At 36.5% G+C, this 20,770-nt stretch overlaps 1 protein-coding gene across 1 annotated transcript in view; it reads left to right on the top strand.

Moving 5' to 3' along the window:
• Window positions 1-13,702: 13,702 nt before the first annotated feature.
• The window catches only part of LOC146133538 (ankyrin repeat domain-containing protein 17-like), a 46,056-nt gene continuing 38,988 nt past the window's right edge, over window positions 13,703-20,770 (top strand). The window contains exons 1-5 of the mRNA XM_083396584.1: window positions 13,703-13,811; window positions 15,427-15,604; window positions 16,415-16,574; window positions 18,065-18,209; window positions 19,966-20,113. Coding sequence (XP_083252710.1) covers window positions 13,779-13,811; window positions 15,427-15,604; window positions 16,415-16,574; window positions 18,065-18,209; window positions 19,966-20,113 — 664 coding nt within the window. The 5' untranslated portion in view covers window positions 13,703-13,778. The remainder of the gene's footprint in view (window positions 13,812-15,426; window positions 15,605-16,414; window positions 16,575-18,064; window positions 18,210-19,965; window positions 20,114-20,770) is intronic.

Raw genomic sequence — 20,770 nt, 5'->3', positions numbered from 1 at the left:
GTTTTTGCAACATACAGGGTGGGCCAAAAGTTTATTCCACAGCGTTGGCTTCGAGGAAGAGATAGCATTGAATGGCCACCACGCTCACCTGACCTTCCACCTATGGATTTTTTTTTGGGGGGAGGACCAGGTATATGAGAAGAACCAGGTATATGAGAAGAACCCTAAAACAATAAAATTACTTTTAGACCCTAACCCTACTTTTTATAACTGTAAGCCTACGTTTGGCCCACTCTGTGTGTTTTTTTATTGCTTTTGTTCATCAGATCAACTTCAATTTGTTTTAGTCGAAAACCTTAGCAAGAAAGGCCCCAATTCATTCAGTCAATGCGAAGCTTACATGGATATATACCGGGTCATGCCGATCATAGGTATTGGCGAATATAGACAAGTTTAGAATTTATAATTTTTTATTAAGAATTTTCAACTTTTTTTAGTTGAATATGTCATATCTGCACATTTCCTTATGATAGATGTGGAACAACCCGTTAATCACCTTCGTTTAAATGTTGCATGTATATCTGTTATTTTTACGAACAATTCATACAACAATGTCTTAACATTCAATTCTGTGGAATATGTGCTACAGGCTTGGCCCACAACGCCACATTGATGTTCCGAGAAAGTTGCCTCTGCAGAGCTAACCACTTGAAAACGCATGCCAATTGCAGGAGAGAAATGTTCCGAAGCATGTTGCGGAGATAGCACCGATAAAATTATTATCATTGAAGTTATTCGAGTCATCCCCTTGCACTGTCGGTTATCTGAAGAAAATTCCCGTTATTGGGAATTATACTTAGTTGGAATGTTGCGTCAAATTGATGAAGGTCAACTGAACTTTCAGGAACGAAATAGCGTGGTACATTTAGCAATTACAATATAGTTCAAACGAAATGGAAAATTAAATTTAAAGTACTGCGTCAATCGTTCGTCGAGTTTCGCCGCAAACATTCACTTTTCATTAAAAGCGAATTGGATAATTGACAGCAGCAGGGCAATTATCGCGGCGTGTTGCAAGACGGTTGTCAGGGCATTACTGGCGGCATCGCAGCACATTCCCTTCGAAAGTGGAGGCGATTTGATTGACGCGGGTCGCAACTAAGAAGCAGCGCTGGCGTAAAGCTGCTATGCACTTGAAAGAAGCCTGAATGACGCACGGAACGTTGCCGCTGTACTCTGCAGCCAAGTCCCCGCGGAACCGCTAAAAGCGCACAGATTGCGACGATCAAACGCGCCCGAGCGGCGAGATTGCAGGGATCAAAGACAACATGTTCAACACTACTTTAGGAAAACTACGCGGCATCCATTAATCTGGAAGGTAATTGTATTAAACCGCCCGCCAATACCGGGCTTACCGCCCTGTCCATGACGCCCTATTCCCCAACGATCGAGGCAATGCGCAATTGCGGCCTTCCCGCTGGGAAATGCCAGCGCCCATCTTTCGTTAAACTGCGATTCGCCGTTTCCAGCGAAGGTTTAAAGGTAGCGACCTCACGTGACCTTTGTGGAAAAGCGATAGGCCGACGAAGAAACGCGACTCTTCTTTTTTACCTCCCGTTGGCTAACAAGGCACCGAGCAAGAGCTATTGCGGTCTCCGCTGGCCTTTATTTCTTTGGTGCAATAAAAGCAGGATATGGATATAACTTTCCTCGTGGATAAAAATGCCTTCTACTGTTAACTACATAATTTTAATTTGCATATGCTCAGCGCGTATGATTTTAGTTTTAGTTTAGATGAAAGAACAACTTCTACTTGTGGGAGTGTGTCTTTGTTTCATATAATGACAAACATTGTGCAGATTAATGCTATACACCCCGAGTGTCAAAATATTGTCAAACTTGCTGTTGAAACAAAAAATATATACCTCGCTAATGAAAGAAAACACACATCAAACCTAACAAAAATCAACCCTAGTGTTAAGTTTATTATAGCATCGGTGGAGCATTTAAGATTCACGTGCCGCTTTGCTTTATGACATCATTGTTGTACTGTAGCTACAGATTTACGCGAAGTTGGACGGCAAGAGTAAAGGTTTCGTCGAGCTAAACGCGGTTCTCAGGACGCGATTTGAAACAGGCTCAAGGTCGAACCCCGGCGTATCGCGTTACCGCACTTTGCGGGCCACGGGGGAAACTTCAAAAGCGAACGCCCGTTCATTTACGGCGGCTTACTAAACTTTACGCTGTCTTGGTGTCGAAGCAAAAGCGGTCGCCTCGAAAACGGAGCCGAAATTAAAACGGGTGTCAATCCAAACTTGAAGATGGAAAAAAAGGGATACGTATAGGTCTCTGAGTAAGTGAAGAGAGAGGAAGCTGACAGGTCGGATTTACGCCACGCTTCTTAGACATGTGGGTTGGATAAAAGTGTTGTCTCTTTACCAACAAGATTTCAAGCCAAATATGTTCTCGATAGTAAGACATTTTTGAATGAATTGTGCAGCGTCGATAACTGCTATAACCCAATTACAGATGCGGACTTGATTTTTACTTGGGCCAAAAATAAGACGCTTTTGAATGACTCTACTTGAAGCGCAATGAAAATCCGCTTTTCCCATGACAATGACCTGACTTAAGTCACTGTGTTCAAATGACTTGACTTAGGTCCTTTGAACAAAAATACTTGTTTTGATTCAAGTCTTTTGAACGAATGACTTGACTTGGACTTAAGTCATTTTGTCAAATACCTTGAGTTAAAATTCAGTGCTTTCATTAAATATTTTTAAATAAAATTGGGTTATTTATCTCAACTTTTGTACGTAAAACAATTTTTTTGCTGTATAGGCTATAGCGTTTTTGTTTATTTTAGTTGAGTTATTGCTCATAATCGGACAAATTTAGTATTTTTTTTCATTTTTATGTCAATGACTTGACTTGAAGTTAATTTGCTCTAATAATGACTTGGGCTGGGACTTAACTTGTTATTTTTGCAAATGACTTAACTTGGACTAGGGTTATTTTTAAATTACTTGACTGAGACTTAAGTATTTTCGAAATGACTTGTTCACAAGACTGGTGCCTCTAATTGACGACAATCGCCACAAAATGACAGGGCATTTATGCTAGATTGAACAAAGTGTCGCAGCAATGTCGGCAAATTCGTGACGGTCCCAGATTCCCATGAGTCGTTTTCAAGCAGATGAAAAGTTTGTCGCGAAAATTCCGCGATAGGAAAATGGCGAGGCGAAGAACGTACGCCATCGCTACCCAGCGAATTACGCGCCCGCGCTAATTAGACGTCGGGCACTTGGCGATAAATTAGGCGGCCGTCTTGACAACATCCCTGTTATGCGCGAATGCCGGGCCGCGCAGCCTTCAAAGCGAAATGGACAGGGAGCGCATTCCTCGAACTTAGCCGTTTCCTGAACCCCGTAACGATGGCTTGGGTAGGAATCTAGGATGGTTTGTCTGAACGCGAAAAGCGACAAACTTCCATTTTTTTCCAGACCTTTTTAAAGCCGTCTTCCAACACTTTTCCCATCTGGGCCACGTTTTTAGGTTAAAAACAACCAATTACCAGTTTTCCGCTTTGTTTATGTGCATTTGCCATACTTTGGCTGAAAACAACGCGGGGTCAAAAATACAAAGAAGTATATGTTTCACACAGTAACCTTGGGAACCGATCAAGGTAAACGGAAAATATGAAGAAAACCATATATGCAAACTTTGTGTTGTTGTCGTCCACTAAACGCCAGGCCCTGGGATTTTGTGTAAAAAAAATAAGTTTAGTTACGAAAAATAGGTGTTGATGGTGAAAGGCATTGGAATTAGGAGATTGATGATGTCTTTTTTTATGGCGAAATATATTTCTCTTATAAAAGCCTGGCTTTGATCAAGACAGAAAATAATGAATATTTGCTTTTATTTGAAGTCATTGGGCGAGCAGATATCTTCTTATTTTCCAATATTCAGTTTGCCACTGATGGTAAGCATCAGTGTTATAATGCCTAAGTCAATGACTTGACTTAAGTACACTAAAGTCACTGTTTTCAAATGACTTGAATTGACTTGAATTGTTTTGGTAAAATGACTTGACTTGGCCCTAAGTCATTGGGTCAAATGAGTTAGTTTGAAATTAAGCGTTTTCAATTAGAATTCTTTTACACAATTGACTTATTTATGTCAATTTTTGCACCTAAAACGATCACCGTGACTTGACTTGGACTTGACTTGGGCAACGGAAGACTTTGAACTTGACTTGTTATTTATTGACAAGATTTGACTGGGACTTTAGTCATTTAAAAGTGACTTGTTTACAACGCCGGTAAACATTAAAAAAAGTTGCCGAAAATCCCGGCTTTCCCCGATTTTCTCGGAAATATTTTCACTCCAGCGTGGTGTCGCGCTCGCGAAACTCTCGGTTTAAAGCTGATCCCATTCTGCGGCGACATTCTCCGCTAATGACAGGTCTTGAGAAAGTTCCCGGCACCGAACAGTATCGTGACACTATCGCCACGGATAATCTCTTAATACGTGAGCTGCGCGGCGACCGGACTCGGACCTCGGGCCGTTGATTAAACATCGCCCTCGATTACAAGCCATTTTTGCTACAGGTTTTAGGGCCCGTTTCGGAATTCTAATTGCGGCACAGGACTCTGGGAAAGCGCGCCTGCTTGATGTTTTGTGTTCAAGTCCAGGTGCTGCTTCGGTGAAGGCCACAACACGATTTTCGTGACACGGGCGCCATTAGGTAAAATGCATACGTGAGTGTGTGGTAAGCCTGGATCGACAGCTGACGAATACTGTCGGACTAAAAGCCTCAGAATGTCAAACGTTCCGAGCGGCCCTCGGGGGACACCGTGCGGTAAAGAAGCGCGACTAATTATTATCGGCGAATGAAATATCCGTGAAATGTCACTTTACTGTCGTGCTCATGTTATATCGGAGCCTAAAGCGAAAAACATGTACATTTGACCGTCTATGGTCTATGGGTCAAATGTACTATTTGAATAGGTCAAATGTTCTATTAGAATAGGTCAAATATACTATTTAACCGTATATGGCCATGGTCACAAACGTTGGAGCATTTTGTTTTATTTGGCTTACAACAAAACAAGTAAAGTTTAGAACGAACCACATAGGCTGCGTATTGACATACTGGAACGTTAAACCTACAACTTATAAAGTCAGGTTACACAGCTTTTTGCGGACTATTCTGAAAAACATAAATTTATGCAAACCGGTTAGAATTCGGCGGCACTCAAACGAGCACGATTTTTTTGGCTTGTGGGTAATTATGTCGAGAGCTGTCAGCGCGACAGACCCGCTGCGCATTGCATACATGCTAATTTTCGCTTTTCGATTCTTTTGCACGGTCATTACCGAGCTTATACACGAATGGATACGTAAACGAAAATCCGGTGTGCGCAGCTTACAAACCGCCATTGCCATTTGTGCGGATATTCATGACAGCCGGCGGTTGTTTTTCTTGATTAATTTGCACTACGAGATGAAAGTTGACGCCGCAAACCAGGCCATTCAATTTGCTTAGAAATTAATTCCCACTTTATCAGAGTGCGGTAAGACAAAATGTTAAATGAGCGAGAAAAGAGCACTAAAAATTATAAAAGAAATATGTAAGGATTTCAGACTAATAATCAGGTATATTTGCATTTTTTTAAGCCATTCCTGATTACAGCCGGTAGCAATTAATAAATTAAAAACAATATATCTGCAATTTATCTTTGAATTACAGTGGTCAGTTTTGTAAATGGGATCATTTTAGTTTTACAGTTTAAGACAATTAATTATTATCCTTTCTTATGGCGGGTTGGCTACGACAGATTCACACCAACACATTTAAACGCAGAACTAAGAGAGAAAAACAATTATTTGCTAATTCTTGACTAAGTTAAAACAGGCGGCAAAAAAGGGTAAGAATCGCGTTACTGAATAGCTGATGTGTTACCTGCCAATATTAAATGGCTAAAGTCTAAGTCGAGGTATTTGCAAATACGTTAAGTCAAAACTTGAATTAAAAACAAAATAAATACCCAGACAAGTTCCAGTCTAAGTCATTGCCCAAACAAGTGAAATGCGATTCACGAATTGAAAAAATCTCTGGTCGCGTATATTTCCGACAAAAATTTCGCATGGGAACACCAAAAGTTGAAACAATTAGCAAGTTAACATTTACCATATTTAATATTTGGCGTAAAACCAATTTTTTTCTAAATGTATTTAATTCAAAAGCCTTTTATTTCGATTAAAGTCATTTGCGCAAAAGACCCAAGTGCAAGTCGAGTAAATTATTCTTTAAACGTCTTAGCTCAAGTCAGGCCATTTAGTCTGAAAACCTGTGTCTAGTCATTTAAAAACAGTGACTTAGGCCAAGTTTAGTCATTAACTTAAGTCATTGAAACACTCGACATGACAGCACCTGTTCAACAGGTCTTCAAACGTTCGTGCATTGCGGGCGGCGACTGGATGTCATGAAAAAATCAGAAAAAGAGGCACGTCTCTTGCCACCTTTGGACAGTAATTGTCGGCTATGTTACGTTTCGGAAGAGTATTGGACATCACAGCCTCTGGCGTGGAAATTAGCACTTCGCACTTCGGACGACTTCAAAAAGCAAGTGCGTTGGCCAAGTGGCGTAAGCGTTACAGCAAAGCGGTAAACACCCACGCTTTCTTTTCAGTACTCTCGATTCGTATTCCCACCGCCCGTAAGTCCAAACGAAGCTAGACCTCAACACTTGACAGAAGTCTGGATTTTTGCGACGATCGACGTCGTTTTCGAACTCTTTACCACAGCACACCTCATTACTAAGCGAAAACGCGGCCATCACTGTGAGGTTTGGGTCAAGAAGATTATCTGATCTTGAAAGCGACTGAAAAAATGCAATGTCACTCAACAAGCTTTATTGAGCTGCATGATGAATCAGACAGTTGATACAATATTAATATTTATTGCTTTTAAAAAGATTTTTTTTTTCAGCACAAGATGGTGGACAAGGATTTTAAACGAGTGGGATAAAGACTAAATGGTTTCATTTCAACATCGTGAGGTTAATTCTCTCCTTATTAGCCATTGATATGATTGATTTCTAGGGGATGTGCCACCACTTATCAGGAATTATGTATATTAACCAATACTGTAAATTCATTAAAACCTGTTAATTTTTATGTAAAGCTATTGAAATTGACTTTGCATTGTTTAAAATTGACATCGTAGTTTCTAAATCAATTTATTTTGTTTTTCTAATGTAATATATACTGTAGTTGTATAAAAATTTAGAACCGCGATCAGCGTTTTTACATTTTTCGACAAGTGCGCCACCAATGGACAAAATAAATTACGAACTGACGGCGTTAAAATGTATATTACCTATATGCCACCAAAAGTAACATTCTTATTCTTGCCTGTATGCTCAATTTTGAAACTAACTTAAAAAAAATTGTCTGTTGAGCCCTTGCGAAACCTTACTATGTTTAAGAAGGATCTTGCCTTTTTTTCTAGGAAACTTGTATTTTGGGGAACTTTAACTAAAGACAAATACTACCAATATTTACAAGCCTCAACAACATAAAACTATTACCCTCAATCAACACCACAAACAAAAATGGTAAAACGTTTACCTTTTGTCATGCGCTGGTTTCAATCGGGGCCTATACCTCCGTGGCGAAAACTAATTTTCTTGATAATAGATTTTTATTGCGCTTTAAGTAGAGTCATTAAAAATCATCTTGTTTCTGGCCCTGCAAAATCAAAGTCAGTATCTTTAATTGGGTTGTAGCAGTTTACAAACCTGTACAATTTATCCAAAAATGTCTTACTATCGAGAACATATTTGGATTGAAATCTAGTTAAAAAAGAAACAACAGTTTTGTCCAACACAAATGCCCAAGAAGCATGGTAAATCCGACCTGTCTTTGTTTTAACCCGTCAGCAGCTTCTTCTCTCTGCCCATACTCATATACCTATTTATATGTATCCCCTTATATGCTTATACGTATTTCCCAACTTATATGCTATATGCTTGGATTGACATTCTACTTAAATTTACTGAAAAATATTAGGTAAATAACTGCGGCTTCTTGCGCTTAACCCATTTGCCAATTTTGAAAAAAAAATTCCTTTGAACGTTGTAAATTCAAGATAACGCCAGCGTCAAAAAATCTTATCCTAACCTGTGACTTATTTTCTATAAAACATTTTCTTGTTATTTTTAATTCGGCGACTACGTGCTAAATTTTCTAGGCGTGGTATTTAAAAAATAAAAAACGTTCGCTCTCAAAAAATAGTAAGGCACAGACGTAGGAACAAGCATATTGGGTTTGCTGACCCTTAATATTTTAATTTTTAACACAGCAATTTTATGTGATATATCGCGAGAGCATTTATCAAACTTAAAACCTAAACAGGATAAACGCTCTGTAATTTGCTTTTTTTTAATTTGTTAGTTTGGTAGTTGCTTTGCGGCCAGGCGCTGCAGTAGGCCACAAATCGTTGTGATTTGTAAAAAATATTTAGATATACGTCGGATATATAAGATTTTTTGTTTGGTGCACAATGCGCCACGTCTTCTATTAAAAGCTGTGCAATTTTCAACCATCGCAATTTTTATTAAAGGCAATTAACTCTTAAAAGCACGAGTTCCAACGAGAACATCAGGTTTTGTATTACTTGTTTACGAAGTTACATTATCTCGAAAAAGTTCAATCCCCTTGACCCACTCAGACAAAAATCCTAGATTTGCTCCTGTCTCTCAGGCCAGGGGTCGGCAACCTTTTTGGCACTGCGGACCGGTTTAAATCTGAAATTTTGTCGCGGATCGGCCGTAAAGAAAACAACAAATGTTCAGTAAAGGAAATTTATAACAACTTTTTTCAAAGCGAACTTTAAGCTTGTTTTGCCTCAACGAGATGGTCCCATCTAGGAAATATTGAACCTAATGAAACTCGTAGCGGCATCCCACCCGCAAAGCAATTACTATAGCTTTTCAAAATAAGGATATTTAAAGCATTCTTTTAAAAAAAGTCACACTTTGTGTTATGTATAATAATGCATTTCAGATCCATTTTTGACCAGGCCCTACACGACACTTTCTATAGTTACGTAATACAAAATCTTATAAAGTAATGAAACAATGGTAAAAGGCTACGAACCACAGACCGACACCTGAAACGTATAGAATAGACATATGTACAATGATGACAGATTGGCTTTTTAACAACAAATTTAAAAAATATGGCGTTTTTCAACGTGGTTAATGTCAGAAAAAACATTTAAGCTTTTTTTTCTGTCATTTTTTTTCTGTCATTTTTGTGACTAAAACTAAAATTATAGAGGCTAAAACTTGCTAAAACGGATTAAAATGCACCCCCTTTTTTTGGACCGGCAACAAACTCCTGCGGACCGGCACCGCTCCGCGGACCAGCGGTTGCCGACCACTGTCTTAGGCTAAACCTTGTAAAAACATAGCCAAATCGTGCTCTTTAATATATCTTATAATTTTTAACATGGTTTAAAACAGTTTACTCGATATAAACTCAGTGAATACGAAGGCTGCGGAGTCGGATACAGACTCGGGACTCGAGGAGTCGGTTTGTTTTGCTGGAATCGGACTCGGGACTCGAGTAAGACCACGTAAAACTACCCGAGTCCCGAGTCCGACCTGCGCAGTACCACATTTTAAAACTGATATGGCTGCCAACTGGAAATTGTGAAATAGCATCAGGTGGAATATATTTCAACCATGTTTTGTGAGTGAATAAATTATACGACATCCCTACAGAGGCGTAGCCAGTCTATTTTGCACCCGGGGACAAATGTCGAAAAGTAGACATAAAATTGGCGCCCCCTCCTCCATGTTTAATCACATTTTCTATTACATTAACATAATATACCTTACTTTGTACGGAAAAACAATTCAAATTTTAATAGAACATTGTATTTGGAGCGCAAATTTAAAGAAGCAGCAGCCTTATTTTGGCATTTGTAAGCCTCATTTTGGCGCCCCTGTACCTTGGCGCCCGGGGACATATGTACCCCACCGCACCCCCCTAGCTACGCCTCTGCACCCCTATAAGTGGAACGTTATTTTAGTTACGTAAATTGGTGATATACAAACTGTAGAGTCAGGGCCGGAATCGGGACTCGACGAAATCACACATTTGACCGGAGTCGGACTCGGGTTTATATTTTTCCTTTACAGTGTACATATTTGTACACAGGTCTCGCCCATACAGCGAAACAAAACTTAACAGCCTTTCCGAAAACATGTAATTATCATAATTAAATGGGAACACACAAAAAGACCTAAAAAGCAAAAATACCTAAAGCAGAATAATCTATAAAACCATAGTATTAAGACCAACAACATAATACAGCCAAATACGCAGTAATATCCCGTACAGCATAACATCAAAATCGTCTGAATAAGACCTAAATCTGTCAGAATAAGGTCTAAATTCATCAGAATAAGGCCTAAATTCATCGGAATAAAGCCTAAATTCGTCGGAATTAGTCCTAAATTCATCGGAATAAGGCCTAAATTCATCGGAATAAAGCCTAAATTCGTCGGAATTAGTCCTAAATTAATCGGAATAAGACCTAAATTCATCGGAATAAGTCCTAAATTCATCGGAAGAAGACCTAAATGGCCATAATAACGCCAGAACCTGTGGGTAAAGGGTATGGGACGGGGCCATCTGTCTGGCATTGGACGTTTTGGTGCCAAGGTTTGGACGCCATAGTCTGACCGGCGCCGTCGGGGCGTCGCTGTTTTGGCAACGGATTTTTGGTCCTGTTTGGGGTTATTGGTGGGTAATGGGTGGGGTTAGAAAATGGGTTAGTGTTGAAATTATTAGGGGAGTTAGTGATGTACTTAGGGGTGGCGTTTGGGGTTAGTTAAAGTGTTGTTTAGGCCTGATTCTGACCATTTAGGTCTTATTCCGACGGATTTATGACTTATTCCGATTTAGACGGTAGCAATATCATTAGGTATTAGTCCTATTTTGGCCTTATTCCGAATTGTGTTTTAATCTGACGTTGGTGTTGTTCTTATCTCGGTCTTATGGCTGGAGTCCAATTAAATGTTCTGCCGGTAAATTATGATAAATTATATTAAATTTTCATACCTTGTGGTCTTTTATTGTTTACATTCCAAGACAGCCCATTATTTTGGTTAGGAATAAACACTATAAACAAATTTCTGAAGAAAAGCCGCGTGACTATGTTATTGTCACAACGCTCGATATCATCTTTGAAGTAGCGCAGACATTTATTAACACTGATGTGTTTTACGTAATTAGATTTATTTATAACGTATTTGAAAAAAAATCGTTATTTTCTGACTAACAAAGTGGGTTTCAAATAAGTGAACGTTTTAATTCGCGGCACAAAAACCTCTTGGGGTAAAAATCAATAAAGCCGCTTGTCTTTATCTTCATACTGGTCCATGTCAAAGTGCCACATTGCTTTGACAAAACTCTCAAAAGCGTGGTTGATTTTCTCGAACCGATGTGAAAAGCTGCACAGCCTCGCCTCAGCGGTGTGATCAATATTACGACTGAATAATGTTTTCTTGCTTGTAAAAGTTCAACTGTAGTTGCTGAAATATTTCTTATACATGTTACTGTTTTGTTAAATTGCCATGTAAGTTAGCGCCTAAACCTTGATATGTGATAAATTTTGTTCAGCCGTAACCTAATACGATTTTGGAAATATAATACAAGTGCTGTATTTTTTTAGTTTCACGCGTGCTATTTGTTGTTTTAACAGAAATGTCATGAGAATGACAAATTGATGTTTTAGCCTAATGTAAAATACCTTAAACACCATCTACTCGATTTTCTGTTAAAAAAACAAATTTACTTTTTAAAACATATTTACTTGCATATAATACCTCCTAACCATAAAAGTCCAACTGTTTGGTGTGGCTGTTTTGTTTTATGTCTCTACTTACTAATTACTTGTTCTCGACGACAAGTGTTGTAGATATCAACCATTTTTTGTTGTGTACATCAGAAAAAAATCGTTGTTGACTAGGTGCACCAAATGTTCGAAAACTTACTGAAACAGTTAAGTTTAGGCGCTGGTCTAGAATCCTACCAGATTTTTATCAGGGGGCTATACTGCCAACATTGTTAGGGCTAAGGTGCGAGTTGGGTTTGGGTGGATAAAGTAATATTATTATAATATTTAAAAGCCTTTATTTATTTGTTCTTTGCTATTTCGTTTTTGACAACTTTCTCGTTTGAGTTGTTACTTGTATCTATACCACTGCCAAAATTTGTTTTGTTTAAAAAAGTGTGTGCGTAGCATACTTTCGACATTGGCCTGTACTAGTTTAATTTAATTGGATTTTTGCTTTGTCTTCGATATAGGTGATATCTAAAAATATTATTTTTTAATTTCTGTGGATTATTTTAATTATGACAGGCGCTTCTGCAAGGTTGTTTTAAATAGACCAGAGCTGCAGCCCAAAAAGTACAAAATAACCCCCCGTTGTTGATTGTTAAACAAGCGGTACTTTTTTAAACATTAGTTCACACCCAAAGCATCCACAAGATATGCCATGCCAGACTGAACTATCCCTATTTGTACTGATTTGTCAGATGTATCTATCCAACTTTAAAGTTTATGTTATGTTAGCATTGTATCCTGAACAATTATACACTCTAAAATCTAACGTTATTTTCATTTAAAACTTATTTCTATAAGTTTGGTGTAAATAAATCAAGGGAATGTTTCCCTCCAATTAGCTGAAATTGCAGTCCCGAAATAACAGTTACATTAAAATGTGGGTGGTCACGCACTAAAAAGATCTAAAAGTTTATCCCATTTGTTGAACATACTTAGAAATGCATTTTTTCAAAAATTGTATTTTCAACATTTTGGTCCCCATGTTCGGCCGGATATATAAAGCACATGCATACCATACTTTTCTGGTTAGTCTATATGTGCGGTGCAGCTGCATGTGAATTAATACAAACTCCCCATATATAGTAACTTAATAGTTGTTTTGTTCACCACTCTTCAAAAAACCTAATATTGAAAAATTACTGAGTTTAAAAATCTTGATGAGCAGTATGTAGATGAAAACAATGGACTTTAAATGTAATACTTCTGGTTGGGCTTTGTATCTATACATGTGACGTTATAAAGCTACCGCCTTAAATTGTTGTATAAAATCATTAAACTGTCAAATCTTGTGTTTTTTGTATAAACTTATATAATTTTCTATATATAAGTATACAACGATACATAACTCAAACCTGTATAATATAAATTACTTATTTGGAAGTGGAAGTGCGCCAACGAAACCTTGTGGAAACTGACTTAAATCAAAAGTCTGTGTGACATTGTTTTATGAAATGATTCGGTATATAGGCGCACATCAAAAATTGGTCATGTTTGACACACAAAACCAGTCAGCCTTAAAATAATGTAGTACTCCTAGCATATCCATTTTTATTGATTTCAAGAACTCCCAAGGAGACACACAGGCATCTTGTTTTTTAAAATCATGCAGCCATGCAAAATGCAGGTAAAATATTATTTTACAGGTTATAAATAAACAACTCTAGTAATACTTCGGTTTTACAGTAAAAATTGGAGTTGAACTTTGTTGTTTCCGTTCCGAGCTTGGCAGTAAAAATGGTAATTATGTCAGGGCCTTTTATTCAAATAATGTTTTCAGAGAATTGCTTGGTAGTAGTTTTTTACATTTTAAATCTAATTTAAGGATTACTTTCCACAGGAAAAGTTGTTGCTTTGGCTATAAGAAATAATTTAGTTGCTATAAAGTTATTAAGAAGTTTTGGAATTGCATGAAATGTCCCAAACTGACGAGGAAGAAACTTCAGAGGTAAAACATTATTAATTTAATAAGTTAAAAAAAAAATCATTTAGAATTTATTTAGTTAAAATTAATCTTCAATAACAAACAGTTCGGAAAAACTTGCGTTGGTTGTATCACTCAGTGCAAAGCCAAACCAAAGGATTCCTTTCTTCAATTTAAATTTCCTTTCTTCAATTTTTGACTTTTTTGTAGTTTGTTACAATCAGTCAAAATATAATTGAAGCAGGAGTGAACACATTAAAACTCTGGTGAACTACTTTCCCTAATGAAGAAGTCACCTGCATTAAAAATTTATGTCGAAAAGTAGGCTGAATATATTTTCCTGTCACTATTGCTAGCTTTTACCTGCTTAGAGCACTACCTTAGTTGTACTCAATTTTAAACAAATAATGACAACAATCTTAATGATTATAACTATACACATAACGCATATACTACATCATTTCAGTACAACAATGAGCACATAATATCTATTAACATAAGTTCATAATTTTTTAATCAAATTAGTTTAAACTTGTTTTCTGCTCATATTCTATAACCTACTGGTGGTTATCATGTACAATTTTCTTCTGGAAGTTACCCTTGCCGTTCTAAGTGTTATAAGTCACCTTGATTGACAGCACAGCTGTAGAAAGCTGAAGCTGCTCTCCCATAGGCATTTCTCCCCTTGTCTTGCCAAGTTGGTATGTCTGCCTTTACTTCTGGAACATATGCCTGTACAGAGTAGTGGTATGCTGAATGCTAATAAGTAAAATTTTTAGCAAAATTTAGTTGCAATTTATGCTTTGCTCTTGAATGTTAAGTTAGAGTCAGAATTAAGTCATTATGCAGTGTTTAACTTTGTTATAGCTTTAAAATTATTGCAAACTTTTATTTGATTCCATCAATGTATTTTATCTTGATGCTTCATAGTAAGCTTTCAGATAGTATTTCGGATTTAATAAAAATATTGCTGTTGTTTGTGAAACAAACTGCAATGAACGGTCCATTAAATGGTGGCAGCATGCCCGGAGATATTTTAGGCTGGCGTCCACCCCAGCCAATCATTGACATTGAAAACCTGAGTGAAATTGAAAAGTTCTTGTTCGGAAATACGATATCCAGTCAAAGACATAAAATTGATAGTGATGTAAGAATATTAAATATATTTAAGTCTGCCTGACAACTAAATATATGGATTGTCAAAAATGTAAAAGCATATGTGTTTACCATAATGCCTATTGTTGGTCACAACACTTCAGTTTTACATTATTATTCTATTTGATAAAACTTCGCCTCTCATTATTGTGTTGTTTGATCAACCTATGCATGACAACTAAGAATTTAAGAGATATCTAAGATTTTTTTGCTGTGTTTAAAGGTAAAAACATCTTTAAAAAAGCTTTACTTGGTCTGTAACTGTTTTAACTAAAATTTACCAATTTCAGTGCGCATATTCGCTATGTATATTTTCCTATAGGACTATTTTATTTCTTTGGCATTGTGTTCTTTTTTCGTTTCATCTGTATTGTATTTTCCTAAATCATGTTTCAAGATTATCACAGCGTTACATGGTTTATCAAATCAACTTTTTTTAACCCTGTTTGAGTCAAGACAAACTTCACATTTAACCTTTTCACAGATTGAGTCCTTCATCCTTGACCAGGAAAGCTTTGGCAGTGACCATTCAGCACTGGCATCGAAGCTAGCTTTGCTGGCTGCCACCGGTCAAGCGTCTCTGGGTGATGGTAGCAGTGACGACCAGATTTCTGTCGATGCTGAAACCCAAGTCAGATTGGAAGCTCTCCTAGAAGCAGCAGGTAATCAGCATGGTTGTTTCACTTGTTGTAAAACCAACTTGTTTTTGTTCTTTTTTTGTGTTTGTTGCAGCCCAGGATAGAATAAATGACACAGTTATTTAAAATGAACTTCTGTACCTTGTACACCTTATAAAGAAGTCGCCTATATTAAATATAATATGTAAAGTAAGTGCAATATATTTTCTGTCACCTTGAGCCATACAACCCTTGTCAACTCCATTTAAAACACTTTTCCTCTTAGAAGGAGCAGGTATTCAGCATGATTGTTTCACTCGCTAAAAACAACTTGATTTTTTTTTGTTATTTTGTTGAAAGCAGTCAAAGCACAACATGAATAATAGTGACACACTTATTTGAGTTGGACTTCTATACCTTATAAAGACGTCGCCTATATTAAATATAATATGTAAAGTAAGTGTAATATATTTTCTGTCGCCTTGAGCCATTCAACCCTTGTCAACTCCACTTTAAACACTTTTCCCTCTTCAAAGGGGCAGGTATTCAGCATGATTGTTTCACTCTCTAAAAAAACAACTTGTTTTTGTTCTTTTTTTGTTTTTTGTTCAAAGCAGACAAAGGATAAAAAAACAAAGTGACACACTTATCTGAGTCGAATTTTTTTTCCCTATAAAGTTGTCGATTTATAAAATATGTAAAAAAGTAAGTGCATATTCCCTGTCACCTTTAGCAATACAACCCTTGTCAATTCCCTTTTAATCATTTGCTGCACATAACAAAATTTAAAAAAATTTCCATATACTTATGCCATAAAAAGTCAGCACCTTATTTTGATTCTTCTGTTGAATGCAGGTATCGGTAAACTTTCCACATCCGACGGCAAGGCATTTGCTGACCCGGAGGTTCTCAAACGCCTTTCCTCTTCTGTATCTTGTGCATTAGACGAGGCAGCGGCTGCTTTATCGAAAATGAAAACCGAAAACGAAAATGCCACCGAACATTCCCAAGAACGGTAAATTTTTTCTATTTATAGTGCTCACACTGTTTGCTGAATTTACGACTGTTGTAATGTGCAAACTCTGTCCACAATCTTTAAAAAACACAGTTGCTTGTGTGATGGTGAGTGAAATTTTAACCAATTGTGCTTGTATCTCTTAAAATTACCATTTTTATACAGTTACCTCTATATCGGGTATTTTTTCTTTGTCTTACTCACACAAAGTATATTTCAAGGTAGCCCTAAAAGAGTAGAAACTAAACTGCAGAATCAAGCCATAACATTTTAATTTGTACTATATAGGTTTTGTATTTATGTTACATTTGAGTTTGACACATTTTGTGTTCAGAAAACACAGGTGTTAGTCACATTTTTACATTTGTAAAAGTTAATATATCCTAATACACCATGAGTTTGTTAACCTTTTTATTTGTGTTGTATTATACCCCTAAAAACTATTTTACAGTTTTCCTGATATAAAATCTTGGCATTAGACATGTAAGATGTTGGCTATATGATTAGAATCTTTTTCGCCCAATTTTTGTTTAACTTAACATCACCCTTAAACTATTTAACTTGCATGTTGATTGTTTCCTTATAAAAGCCATTGTTATTTCAGCATATTGGTTTAAATAGATTTTGTATTTCAACATTTTGACCACTTTTCATACTTAGTGTAGTTTAGACTACAGGTTAAAATAATCTTCATGTTTACTTTACTATGCCACAATAATGATTTGATTGTGACTGCCACATGCTTCTACTCATATATTTTAAAGATATACTCTAACTGGGTTGTCCTAGATCAGTTATTTTACACATATTTAACACATGGTTTTTCATATCAATAAAGTACCAATCTAAAACACATACTTTGTAATATAAAAGTTTGACTCTATATTCATGATGTAGTGACTTCCCTTTCGGCATGAAATAATGTTTACATAGTCTTAGTAAAAATAAACCTTAATATACTTGATCTACCTGAATTAGTCTCCCATACAATTGGAAGATATGTTTACAACTGTTTGTTGACAATCACAATGTCAGGTTTATGTGAAAAAAGTGGAGGAATTTATCCTACGTCAATCCGTTTTGCTATGACGTCTTTAATCAATATTTTCCTTCAGCAAAGCTCTGCTCAATTATTTATACCTTCTGAGACGGCTAAATCTTGGGTGCCATTATGGCGGCCAATTTCACTTGGCTCTTTCCTGGTGAATGTAAAGCGGGTTATAAATAAGTCACACACTTAAATTTAAAATTGCGGCCTAAATGACCTTTGAAACCGGTGGCATGTGTTGGTTAGACTTACTTTGTATACAAAAACTTTCTGTCATTTAAGCGAAAAGAAAATGCCATATATAAAATTCCCTACATGGGTATTTATATATTTTCTTTTTTCTGAATTGACGCTTTCAAGAAATTTATTGTAAACATTCAATATTTTGTTGGCCAGTTTGTACACATGATATAGGTATTTCAACTGCAACTCATATTTGTAGAACGCTCGTCGAAGCCTGTAGCGAAGGTGACGTGAGCACGGTGAAGAAACTCCTCTGCGAGGGTCGCAGCGCAAATGAAACCACCGAAGATGGAGAAAGTCTCCTTTCCCTTGCCTGCTCTGCTGGCTATTATGAATTAGCAGAGGTAAGATTTTGATTACAGTCAGCCTGTAAGGTTGTCTAAGTTATTTGGTTTATGGCAGGGTTCTCAAAACAGTGTGTTGCACTCGCAACAGCCTGGTGTGTCATTTTAATTTTTCAAGACGGTCACACAATGATTCTGTATCTAATCTAAGCTCAATTGTGGTAGTAAGATCTTGACACCTGCACTTAAAAACTCTTTGTTATGAGAAAACTGGAGAAATTGATGGTGTACTCAAATAGGCAAATAAATATACTAGCACTATAGTGTAAACATTTAAGTGAAAATTGGTGAAGTTCTTATCACTAGGCGCATAGCAAATCCGGACAAACTTTTCTAAAAGCGTCAACAGTTTGGGAACCACTGGTTTATGGTATAGTGCTGTGTGTTATGTCCAACCATTCAGAATGTTTTTCACCAGTTACTAATTCCTACAAAACAATGCTTTCTGCTTAAAACTGTATAAATTATGTAGGCCAGTGTTTTGCATGCATTTATTTTAATTAAAACCACCCTTTTTGCTTTACTGTGTTTTGCATTTGCCTTTGTCCCTTTCCTTGTTTCCGTTTTTGGTTTAAGTTGATTATTTAGTAGTAAAACTTCTTATGACTTTCTCTCTTTTCTTTTCTTCACCCGAATCTCCTTCAGGTTTTACTATCCGTCCCACCTTACACAGACGAGTCGACTTACTTAACGTCAGAAAACAGCGTCCAGCTTCGCCATAAAATCAACTCTGACTTTCTCGCAACGTTAAACCAACAACTCACAAAGGCATTTTCTCACTTTATCTATTTCTGTTATTTGTGTACTTGTGTTTTTATTTCACTTCAGGTTTTCTTTATTTGAAATAAAACTGAGAAACTTGCTTTTGTTGGATTTAAAACTATTTTCAGTTTTGATGTTATGACTATCAATAGTTCATATATTAAATTGTTTTTCCATTTTCTATTATTTTGATTTTAATATTTATGCAATTTATTCTCAAATGGTCTTGCAACTTTTGTTTCCAACAAATAGTATTGTTTTTCTAAACTCTAATTTTGAATAACTTTGTCTTATTTGTAAACAGTTCACATTTTTTATTATGTTGATTTAAATAGGTATATATGCAATTTTTTTCTTGTATGCTCTTGAAACTTTTATTTACCACCAAGAAGCATCATTTTTCTATACTTTTACTTTTGAATAACTTTGTCTCCGTCACAACAAGTGTCTTGGCACCAAAGTGTTTTTTTAAGTGTTTTAAAAGAGCCTAGAATTTCAAGAAATGCAAACAACAAGTTAGACAATGTTGAGTGCCCTTCAACTGTGGTCCTTATTTCCAAGTCTTGTCTTGTAGGTTTTTTTACATCGTTTTTATTTTTTAATCTGAGCTTTTTTATAAATTTAAGAGATATTTGAGCAACATGGTTGACAGGCCTTTCTCGTGTGATATACAACATCTTTTGCCATAAACTTCAAAATTTCTCATAAATGGCTTCGATTTCTGGACCAAATTCTAACAGTAGGCCAAATGTAAAAATACACAAAATTCTAAAACCACTAAACAACCAACAAATTGATGTTTTTGTCCACACGATTTTTATAAAATTTGAAACTTTTATAGGTATTTTGTCATTTCTAAGCTGCTGTGTAAATGTCATTGAATTTGAAAAGGTCCAGGTCAGAAATGTGATTAAAATTGAGTGATTTCACATAAAATCACTCATAAGGTTCTCAAACACTGGAACCAACCAAAAACTGATTTTGTTGTTAACAGGTTTTGCTCGCCATGCATGCAAATGTAGAGGATTGTGGAGCGAAAGGCGACTGTACACCTCTGATGGAAGCTGCTTCTGGCGGTTATTCAGACATTGTCAAGCTACTCCTGTCCCATGGCGCCGACGTCAATGCTACCTCAACCACTGGTAAATGGAATAGTTTTGGTTTTGACTTAGAAAGTTGTTTTTCCGGCTAATTTTTTTATTAAGGTGCCGACGTTTCTATCACCTATTGCCAACGTTTTGATCACCTATAGGCAAAAAACATATATAAACAGACAAGCAGTAAAAGAAAAACAACAATGGACCACATTCGAACCCACTAGGCACGAAAAATGAGATAAACTCCCGATAACCAACAATATAAAAAAACGTTTTTGTTTTGTTTTGAGTTACAATATTGAAATTTTCATTTTGAAGAGCCCTGTACAGATATTACATAATTTCAAACATAAATTCACCCTGTTATTTTAGGAGTTTATTGGCAACATGAAATATACCCATGTAGTTTACTTCAATTGGTAAGCTTTTCGATACAACTATTTGTGTACGATTAGAGACCATTATATCAAATGACATTTTCCTACATGTTTTAAGTTGATTGTGTTGTTCCAGTTCCATTTATAGTGACATTTCAGTAAAATACTTAACTAAAATTCTTGTTGGAGTGCCGAAAAGTTACTTATTATTTGAGAGGTAAGGTTGCGAATCACTGTGGGCAAGGTTGGGAATCACTTTATAGTGACACCATTGAGACCTGCACCTCACTTTTTTATTATTATTAAATCACTGCTTTTTGTTTGA

The sequence above is a fragment of the Ascidiella aspersa genome, chromosome 9, assembly GCF_963924565.1.
Source record: "Ascidiella aspersa chromosome 9, kaAscAspe10.2, whole genome shotgun sequence".
Taxonomy (NCBI): Eukaryota; Metazoa; Chordata; class Ascidiacea; order Phlebobranchia; family Ascidiidae; genus Ascidiella; species Ascidiella aspersa.
Note: the sequence above shows the minus strand (reverse complement) of the source record. Positions and strands in the feature narration are given on the sequence as shown.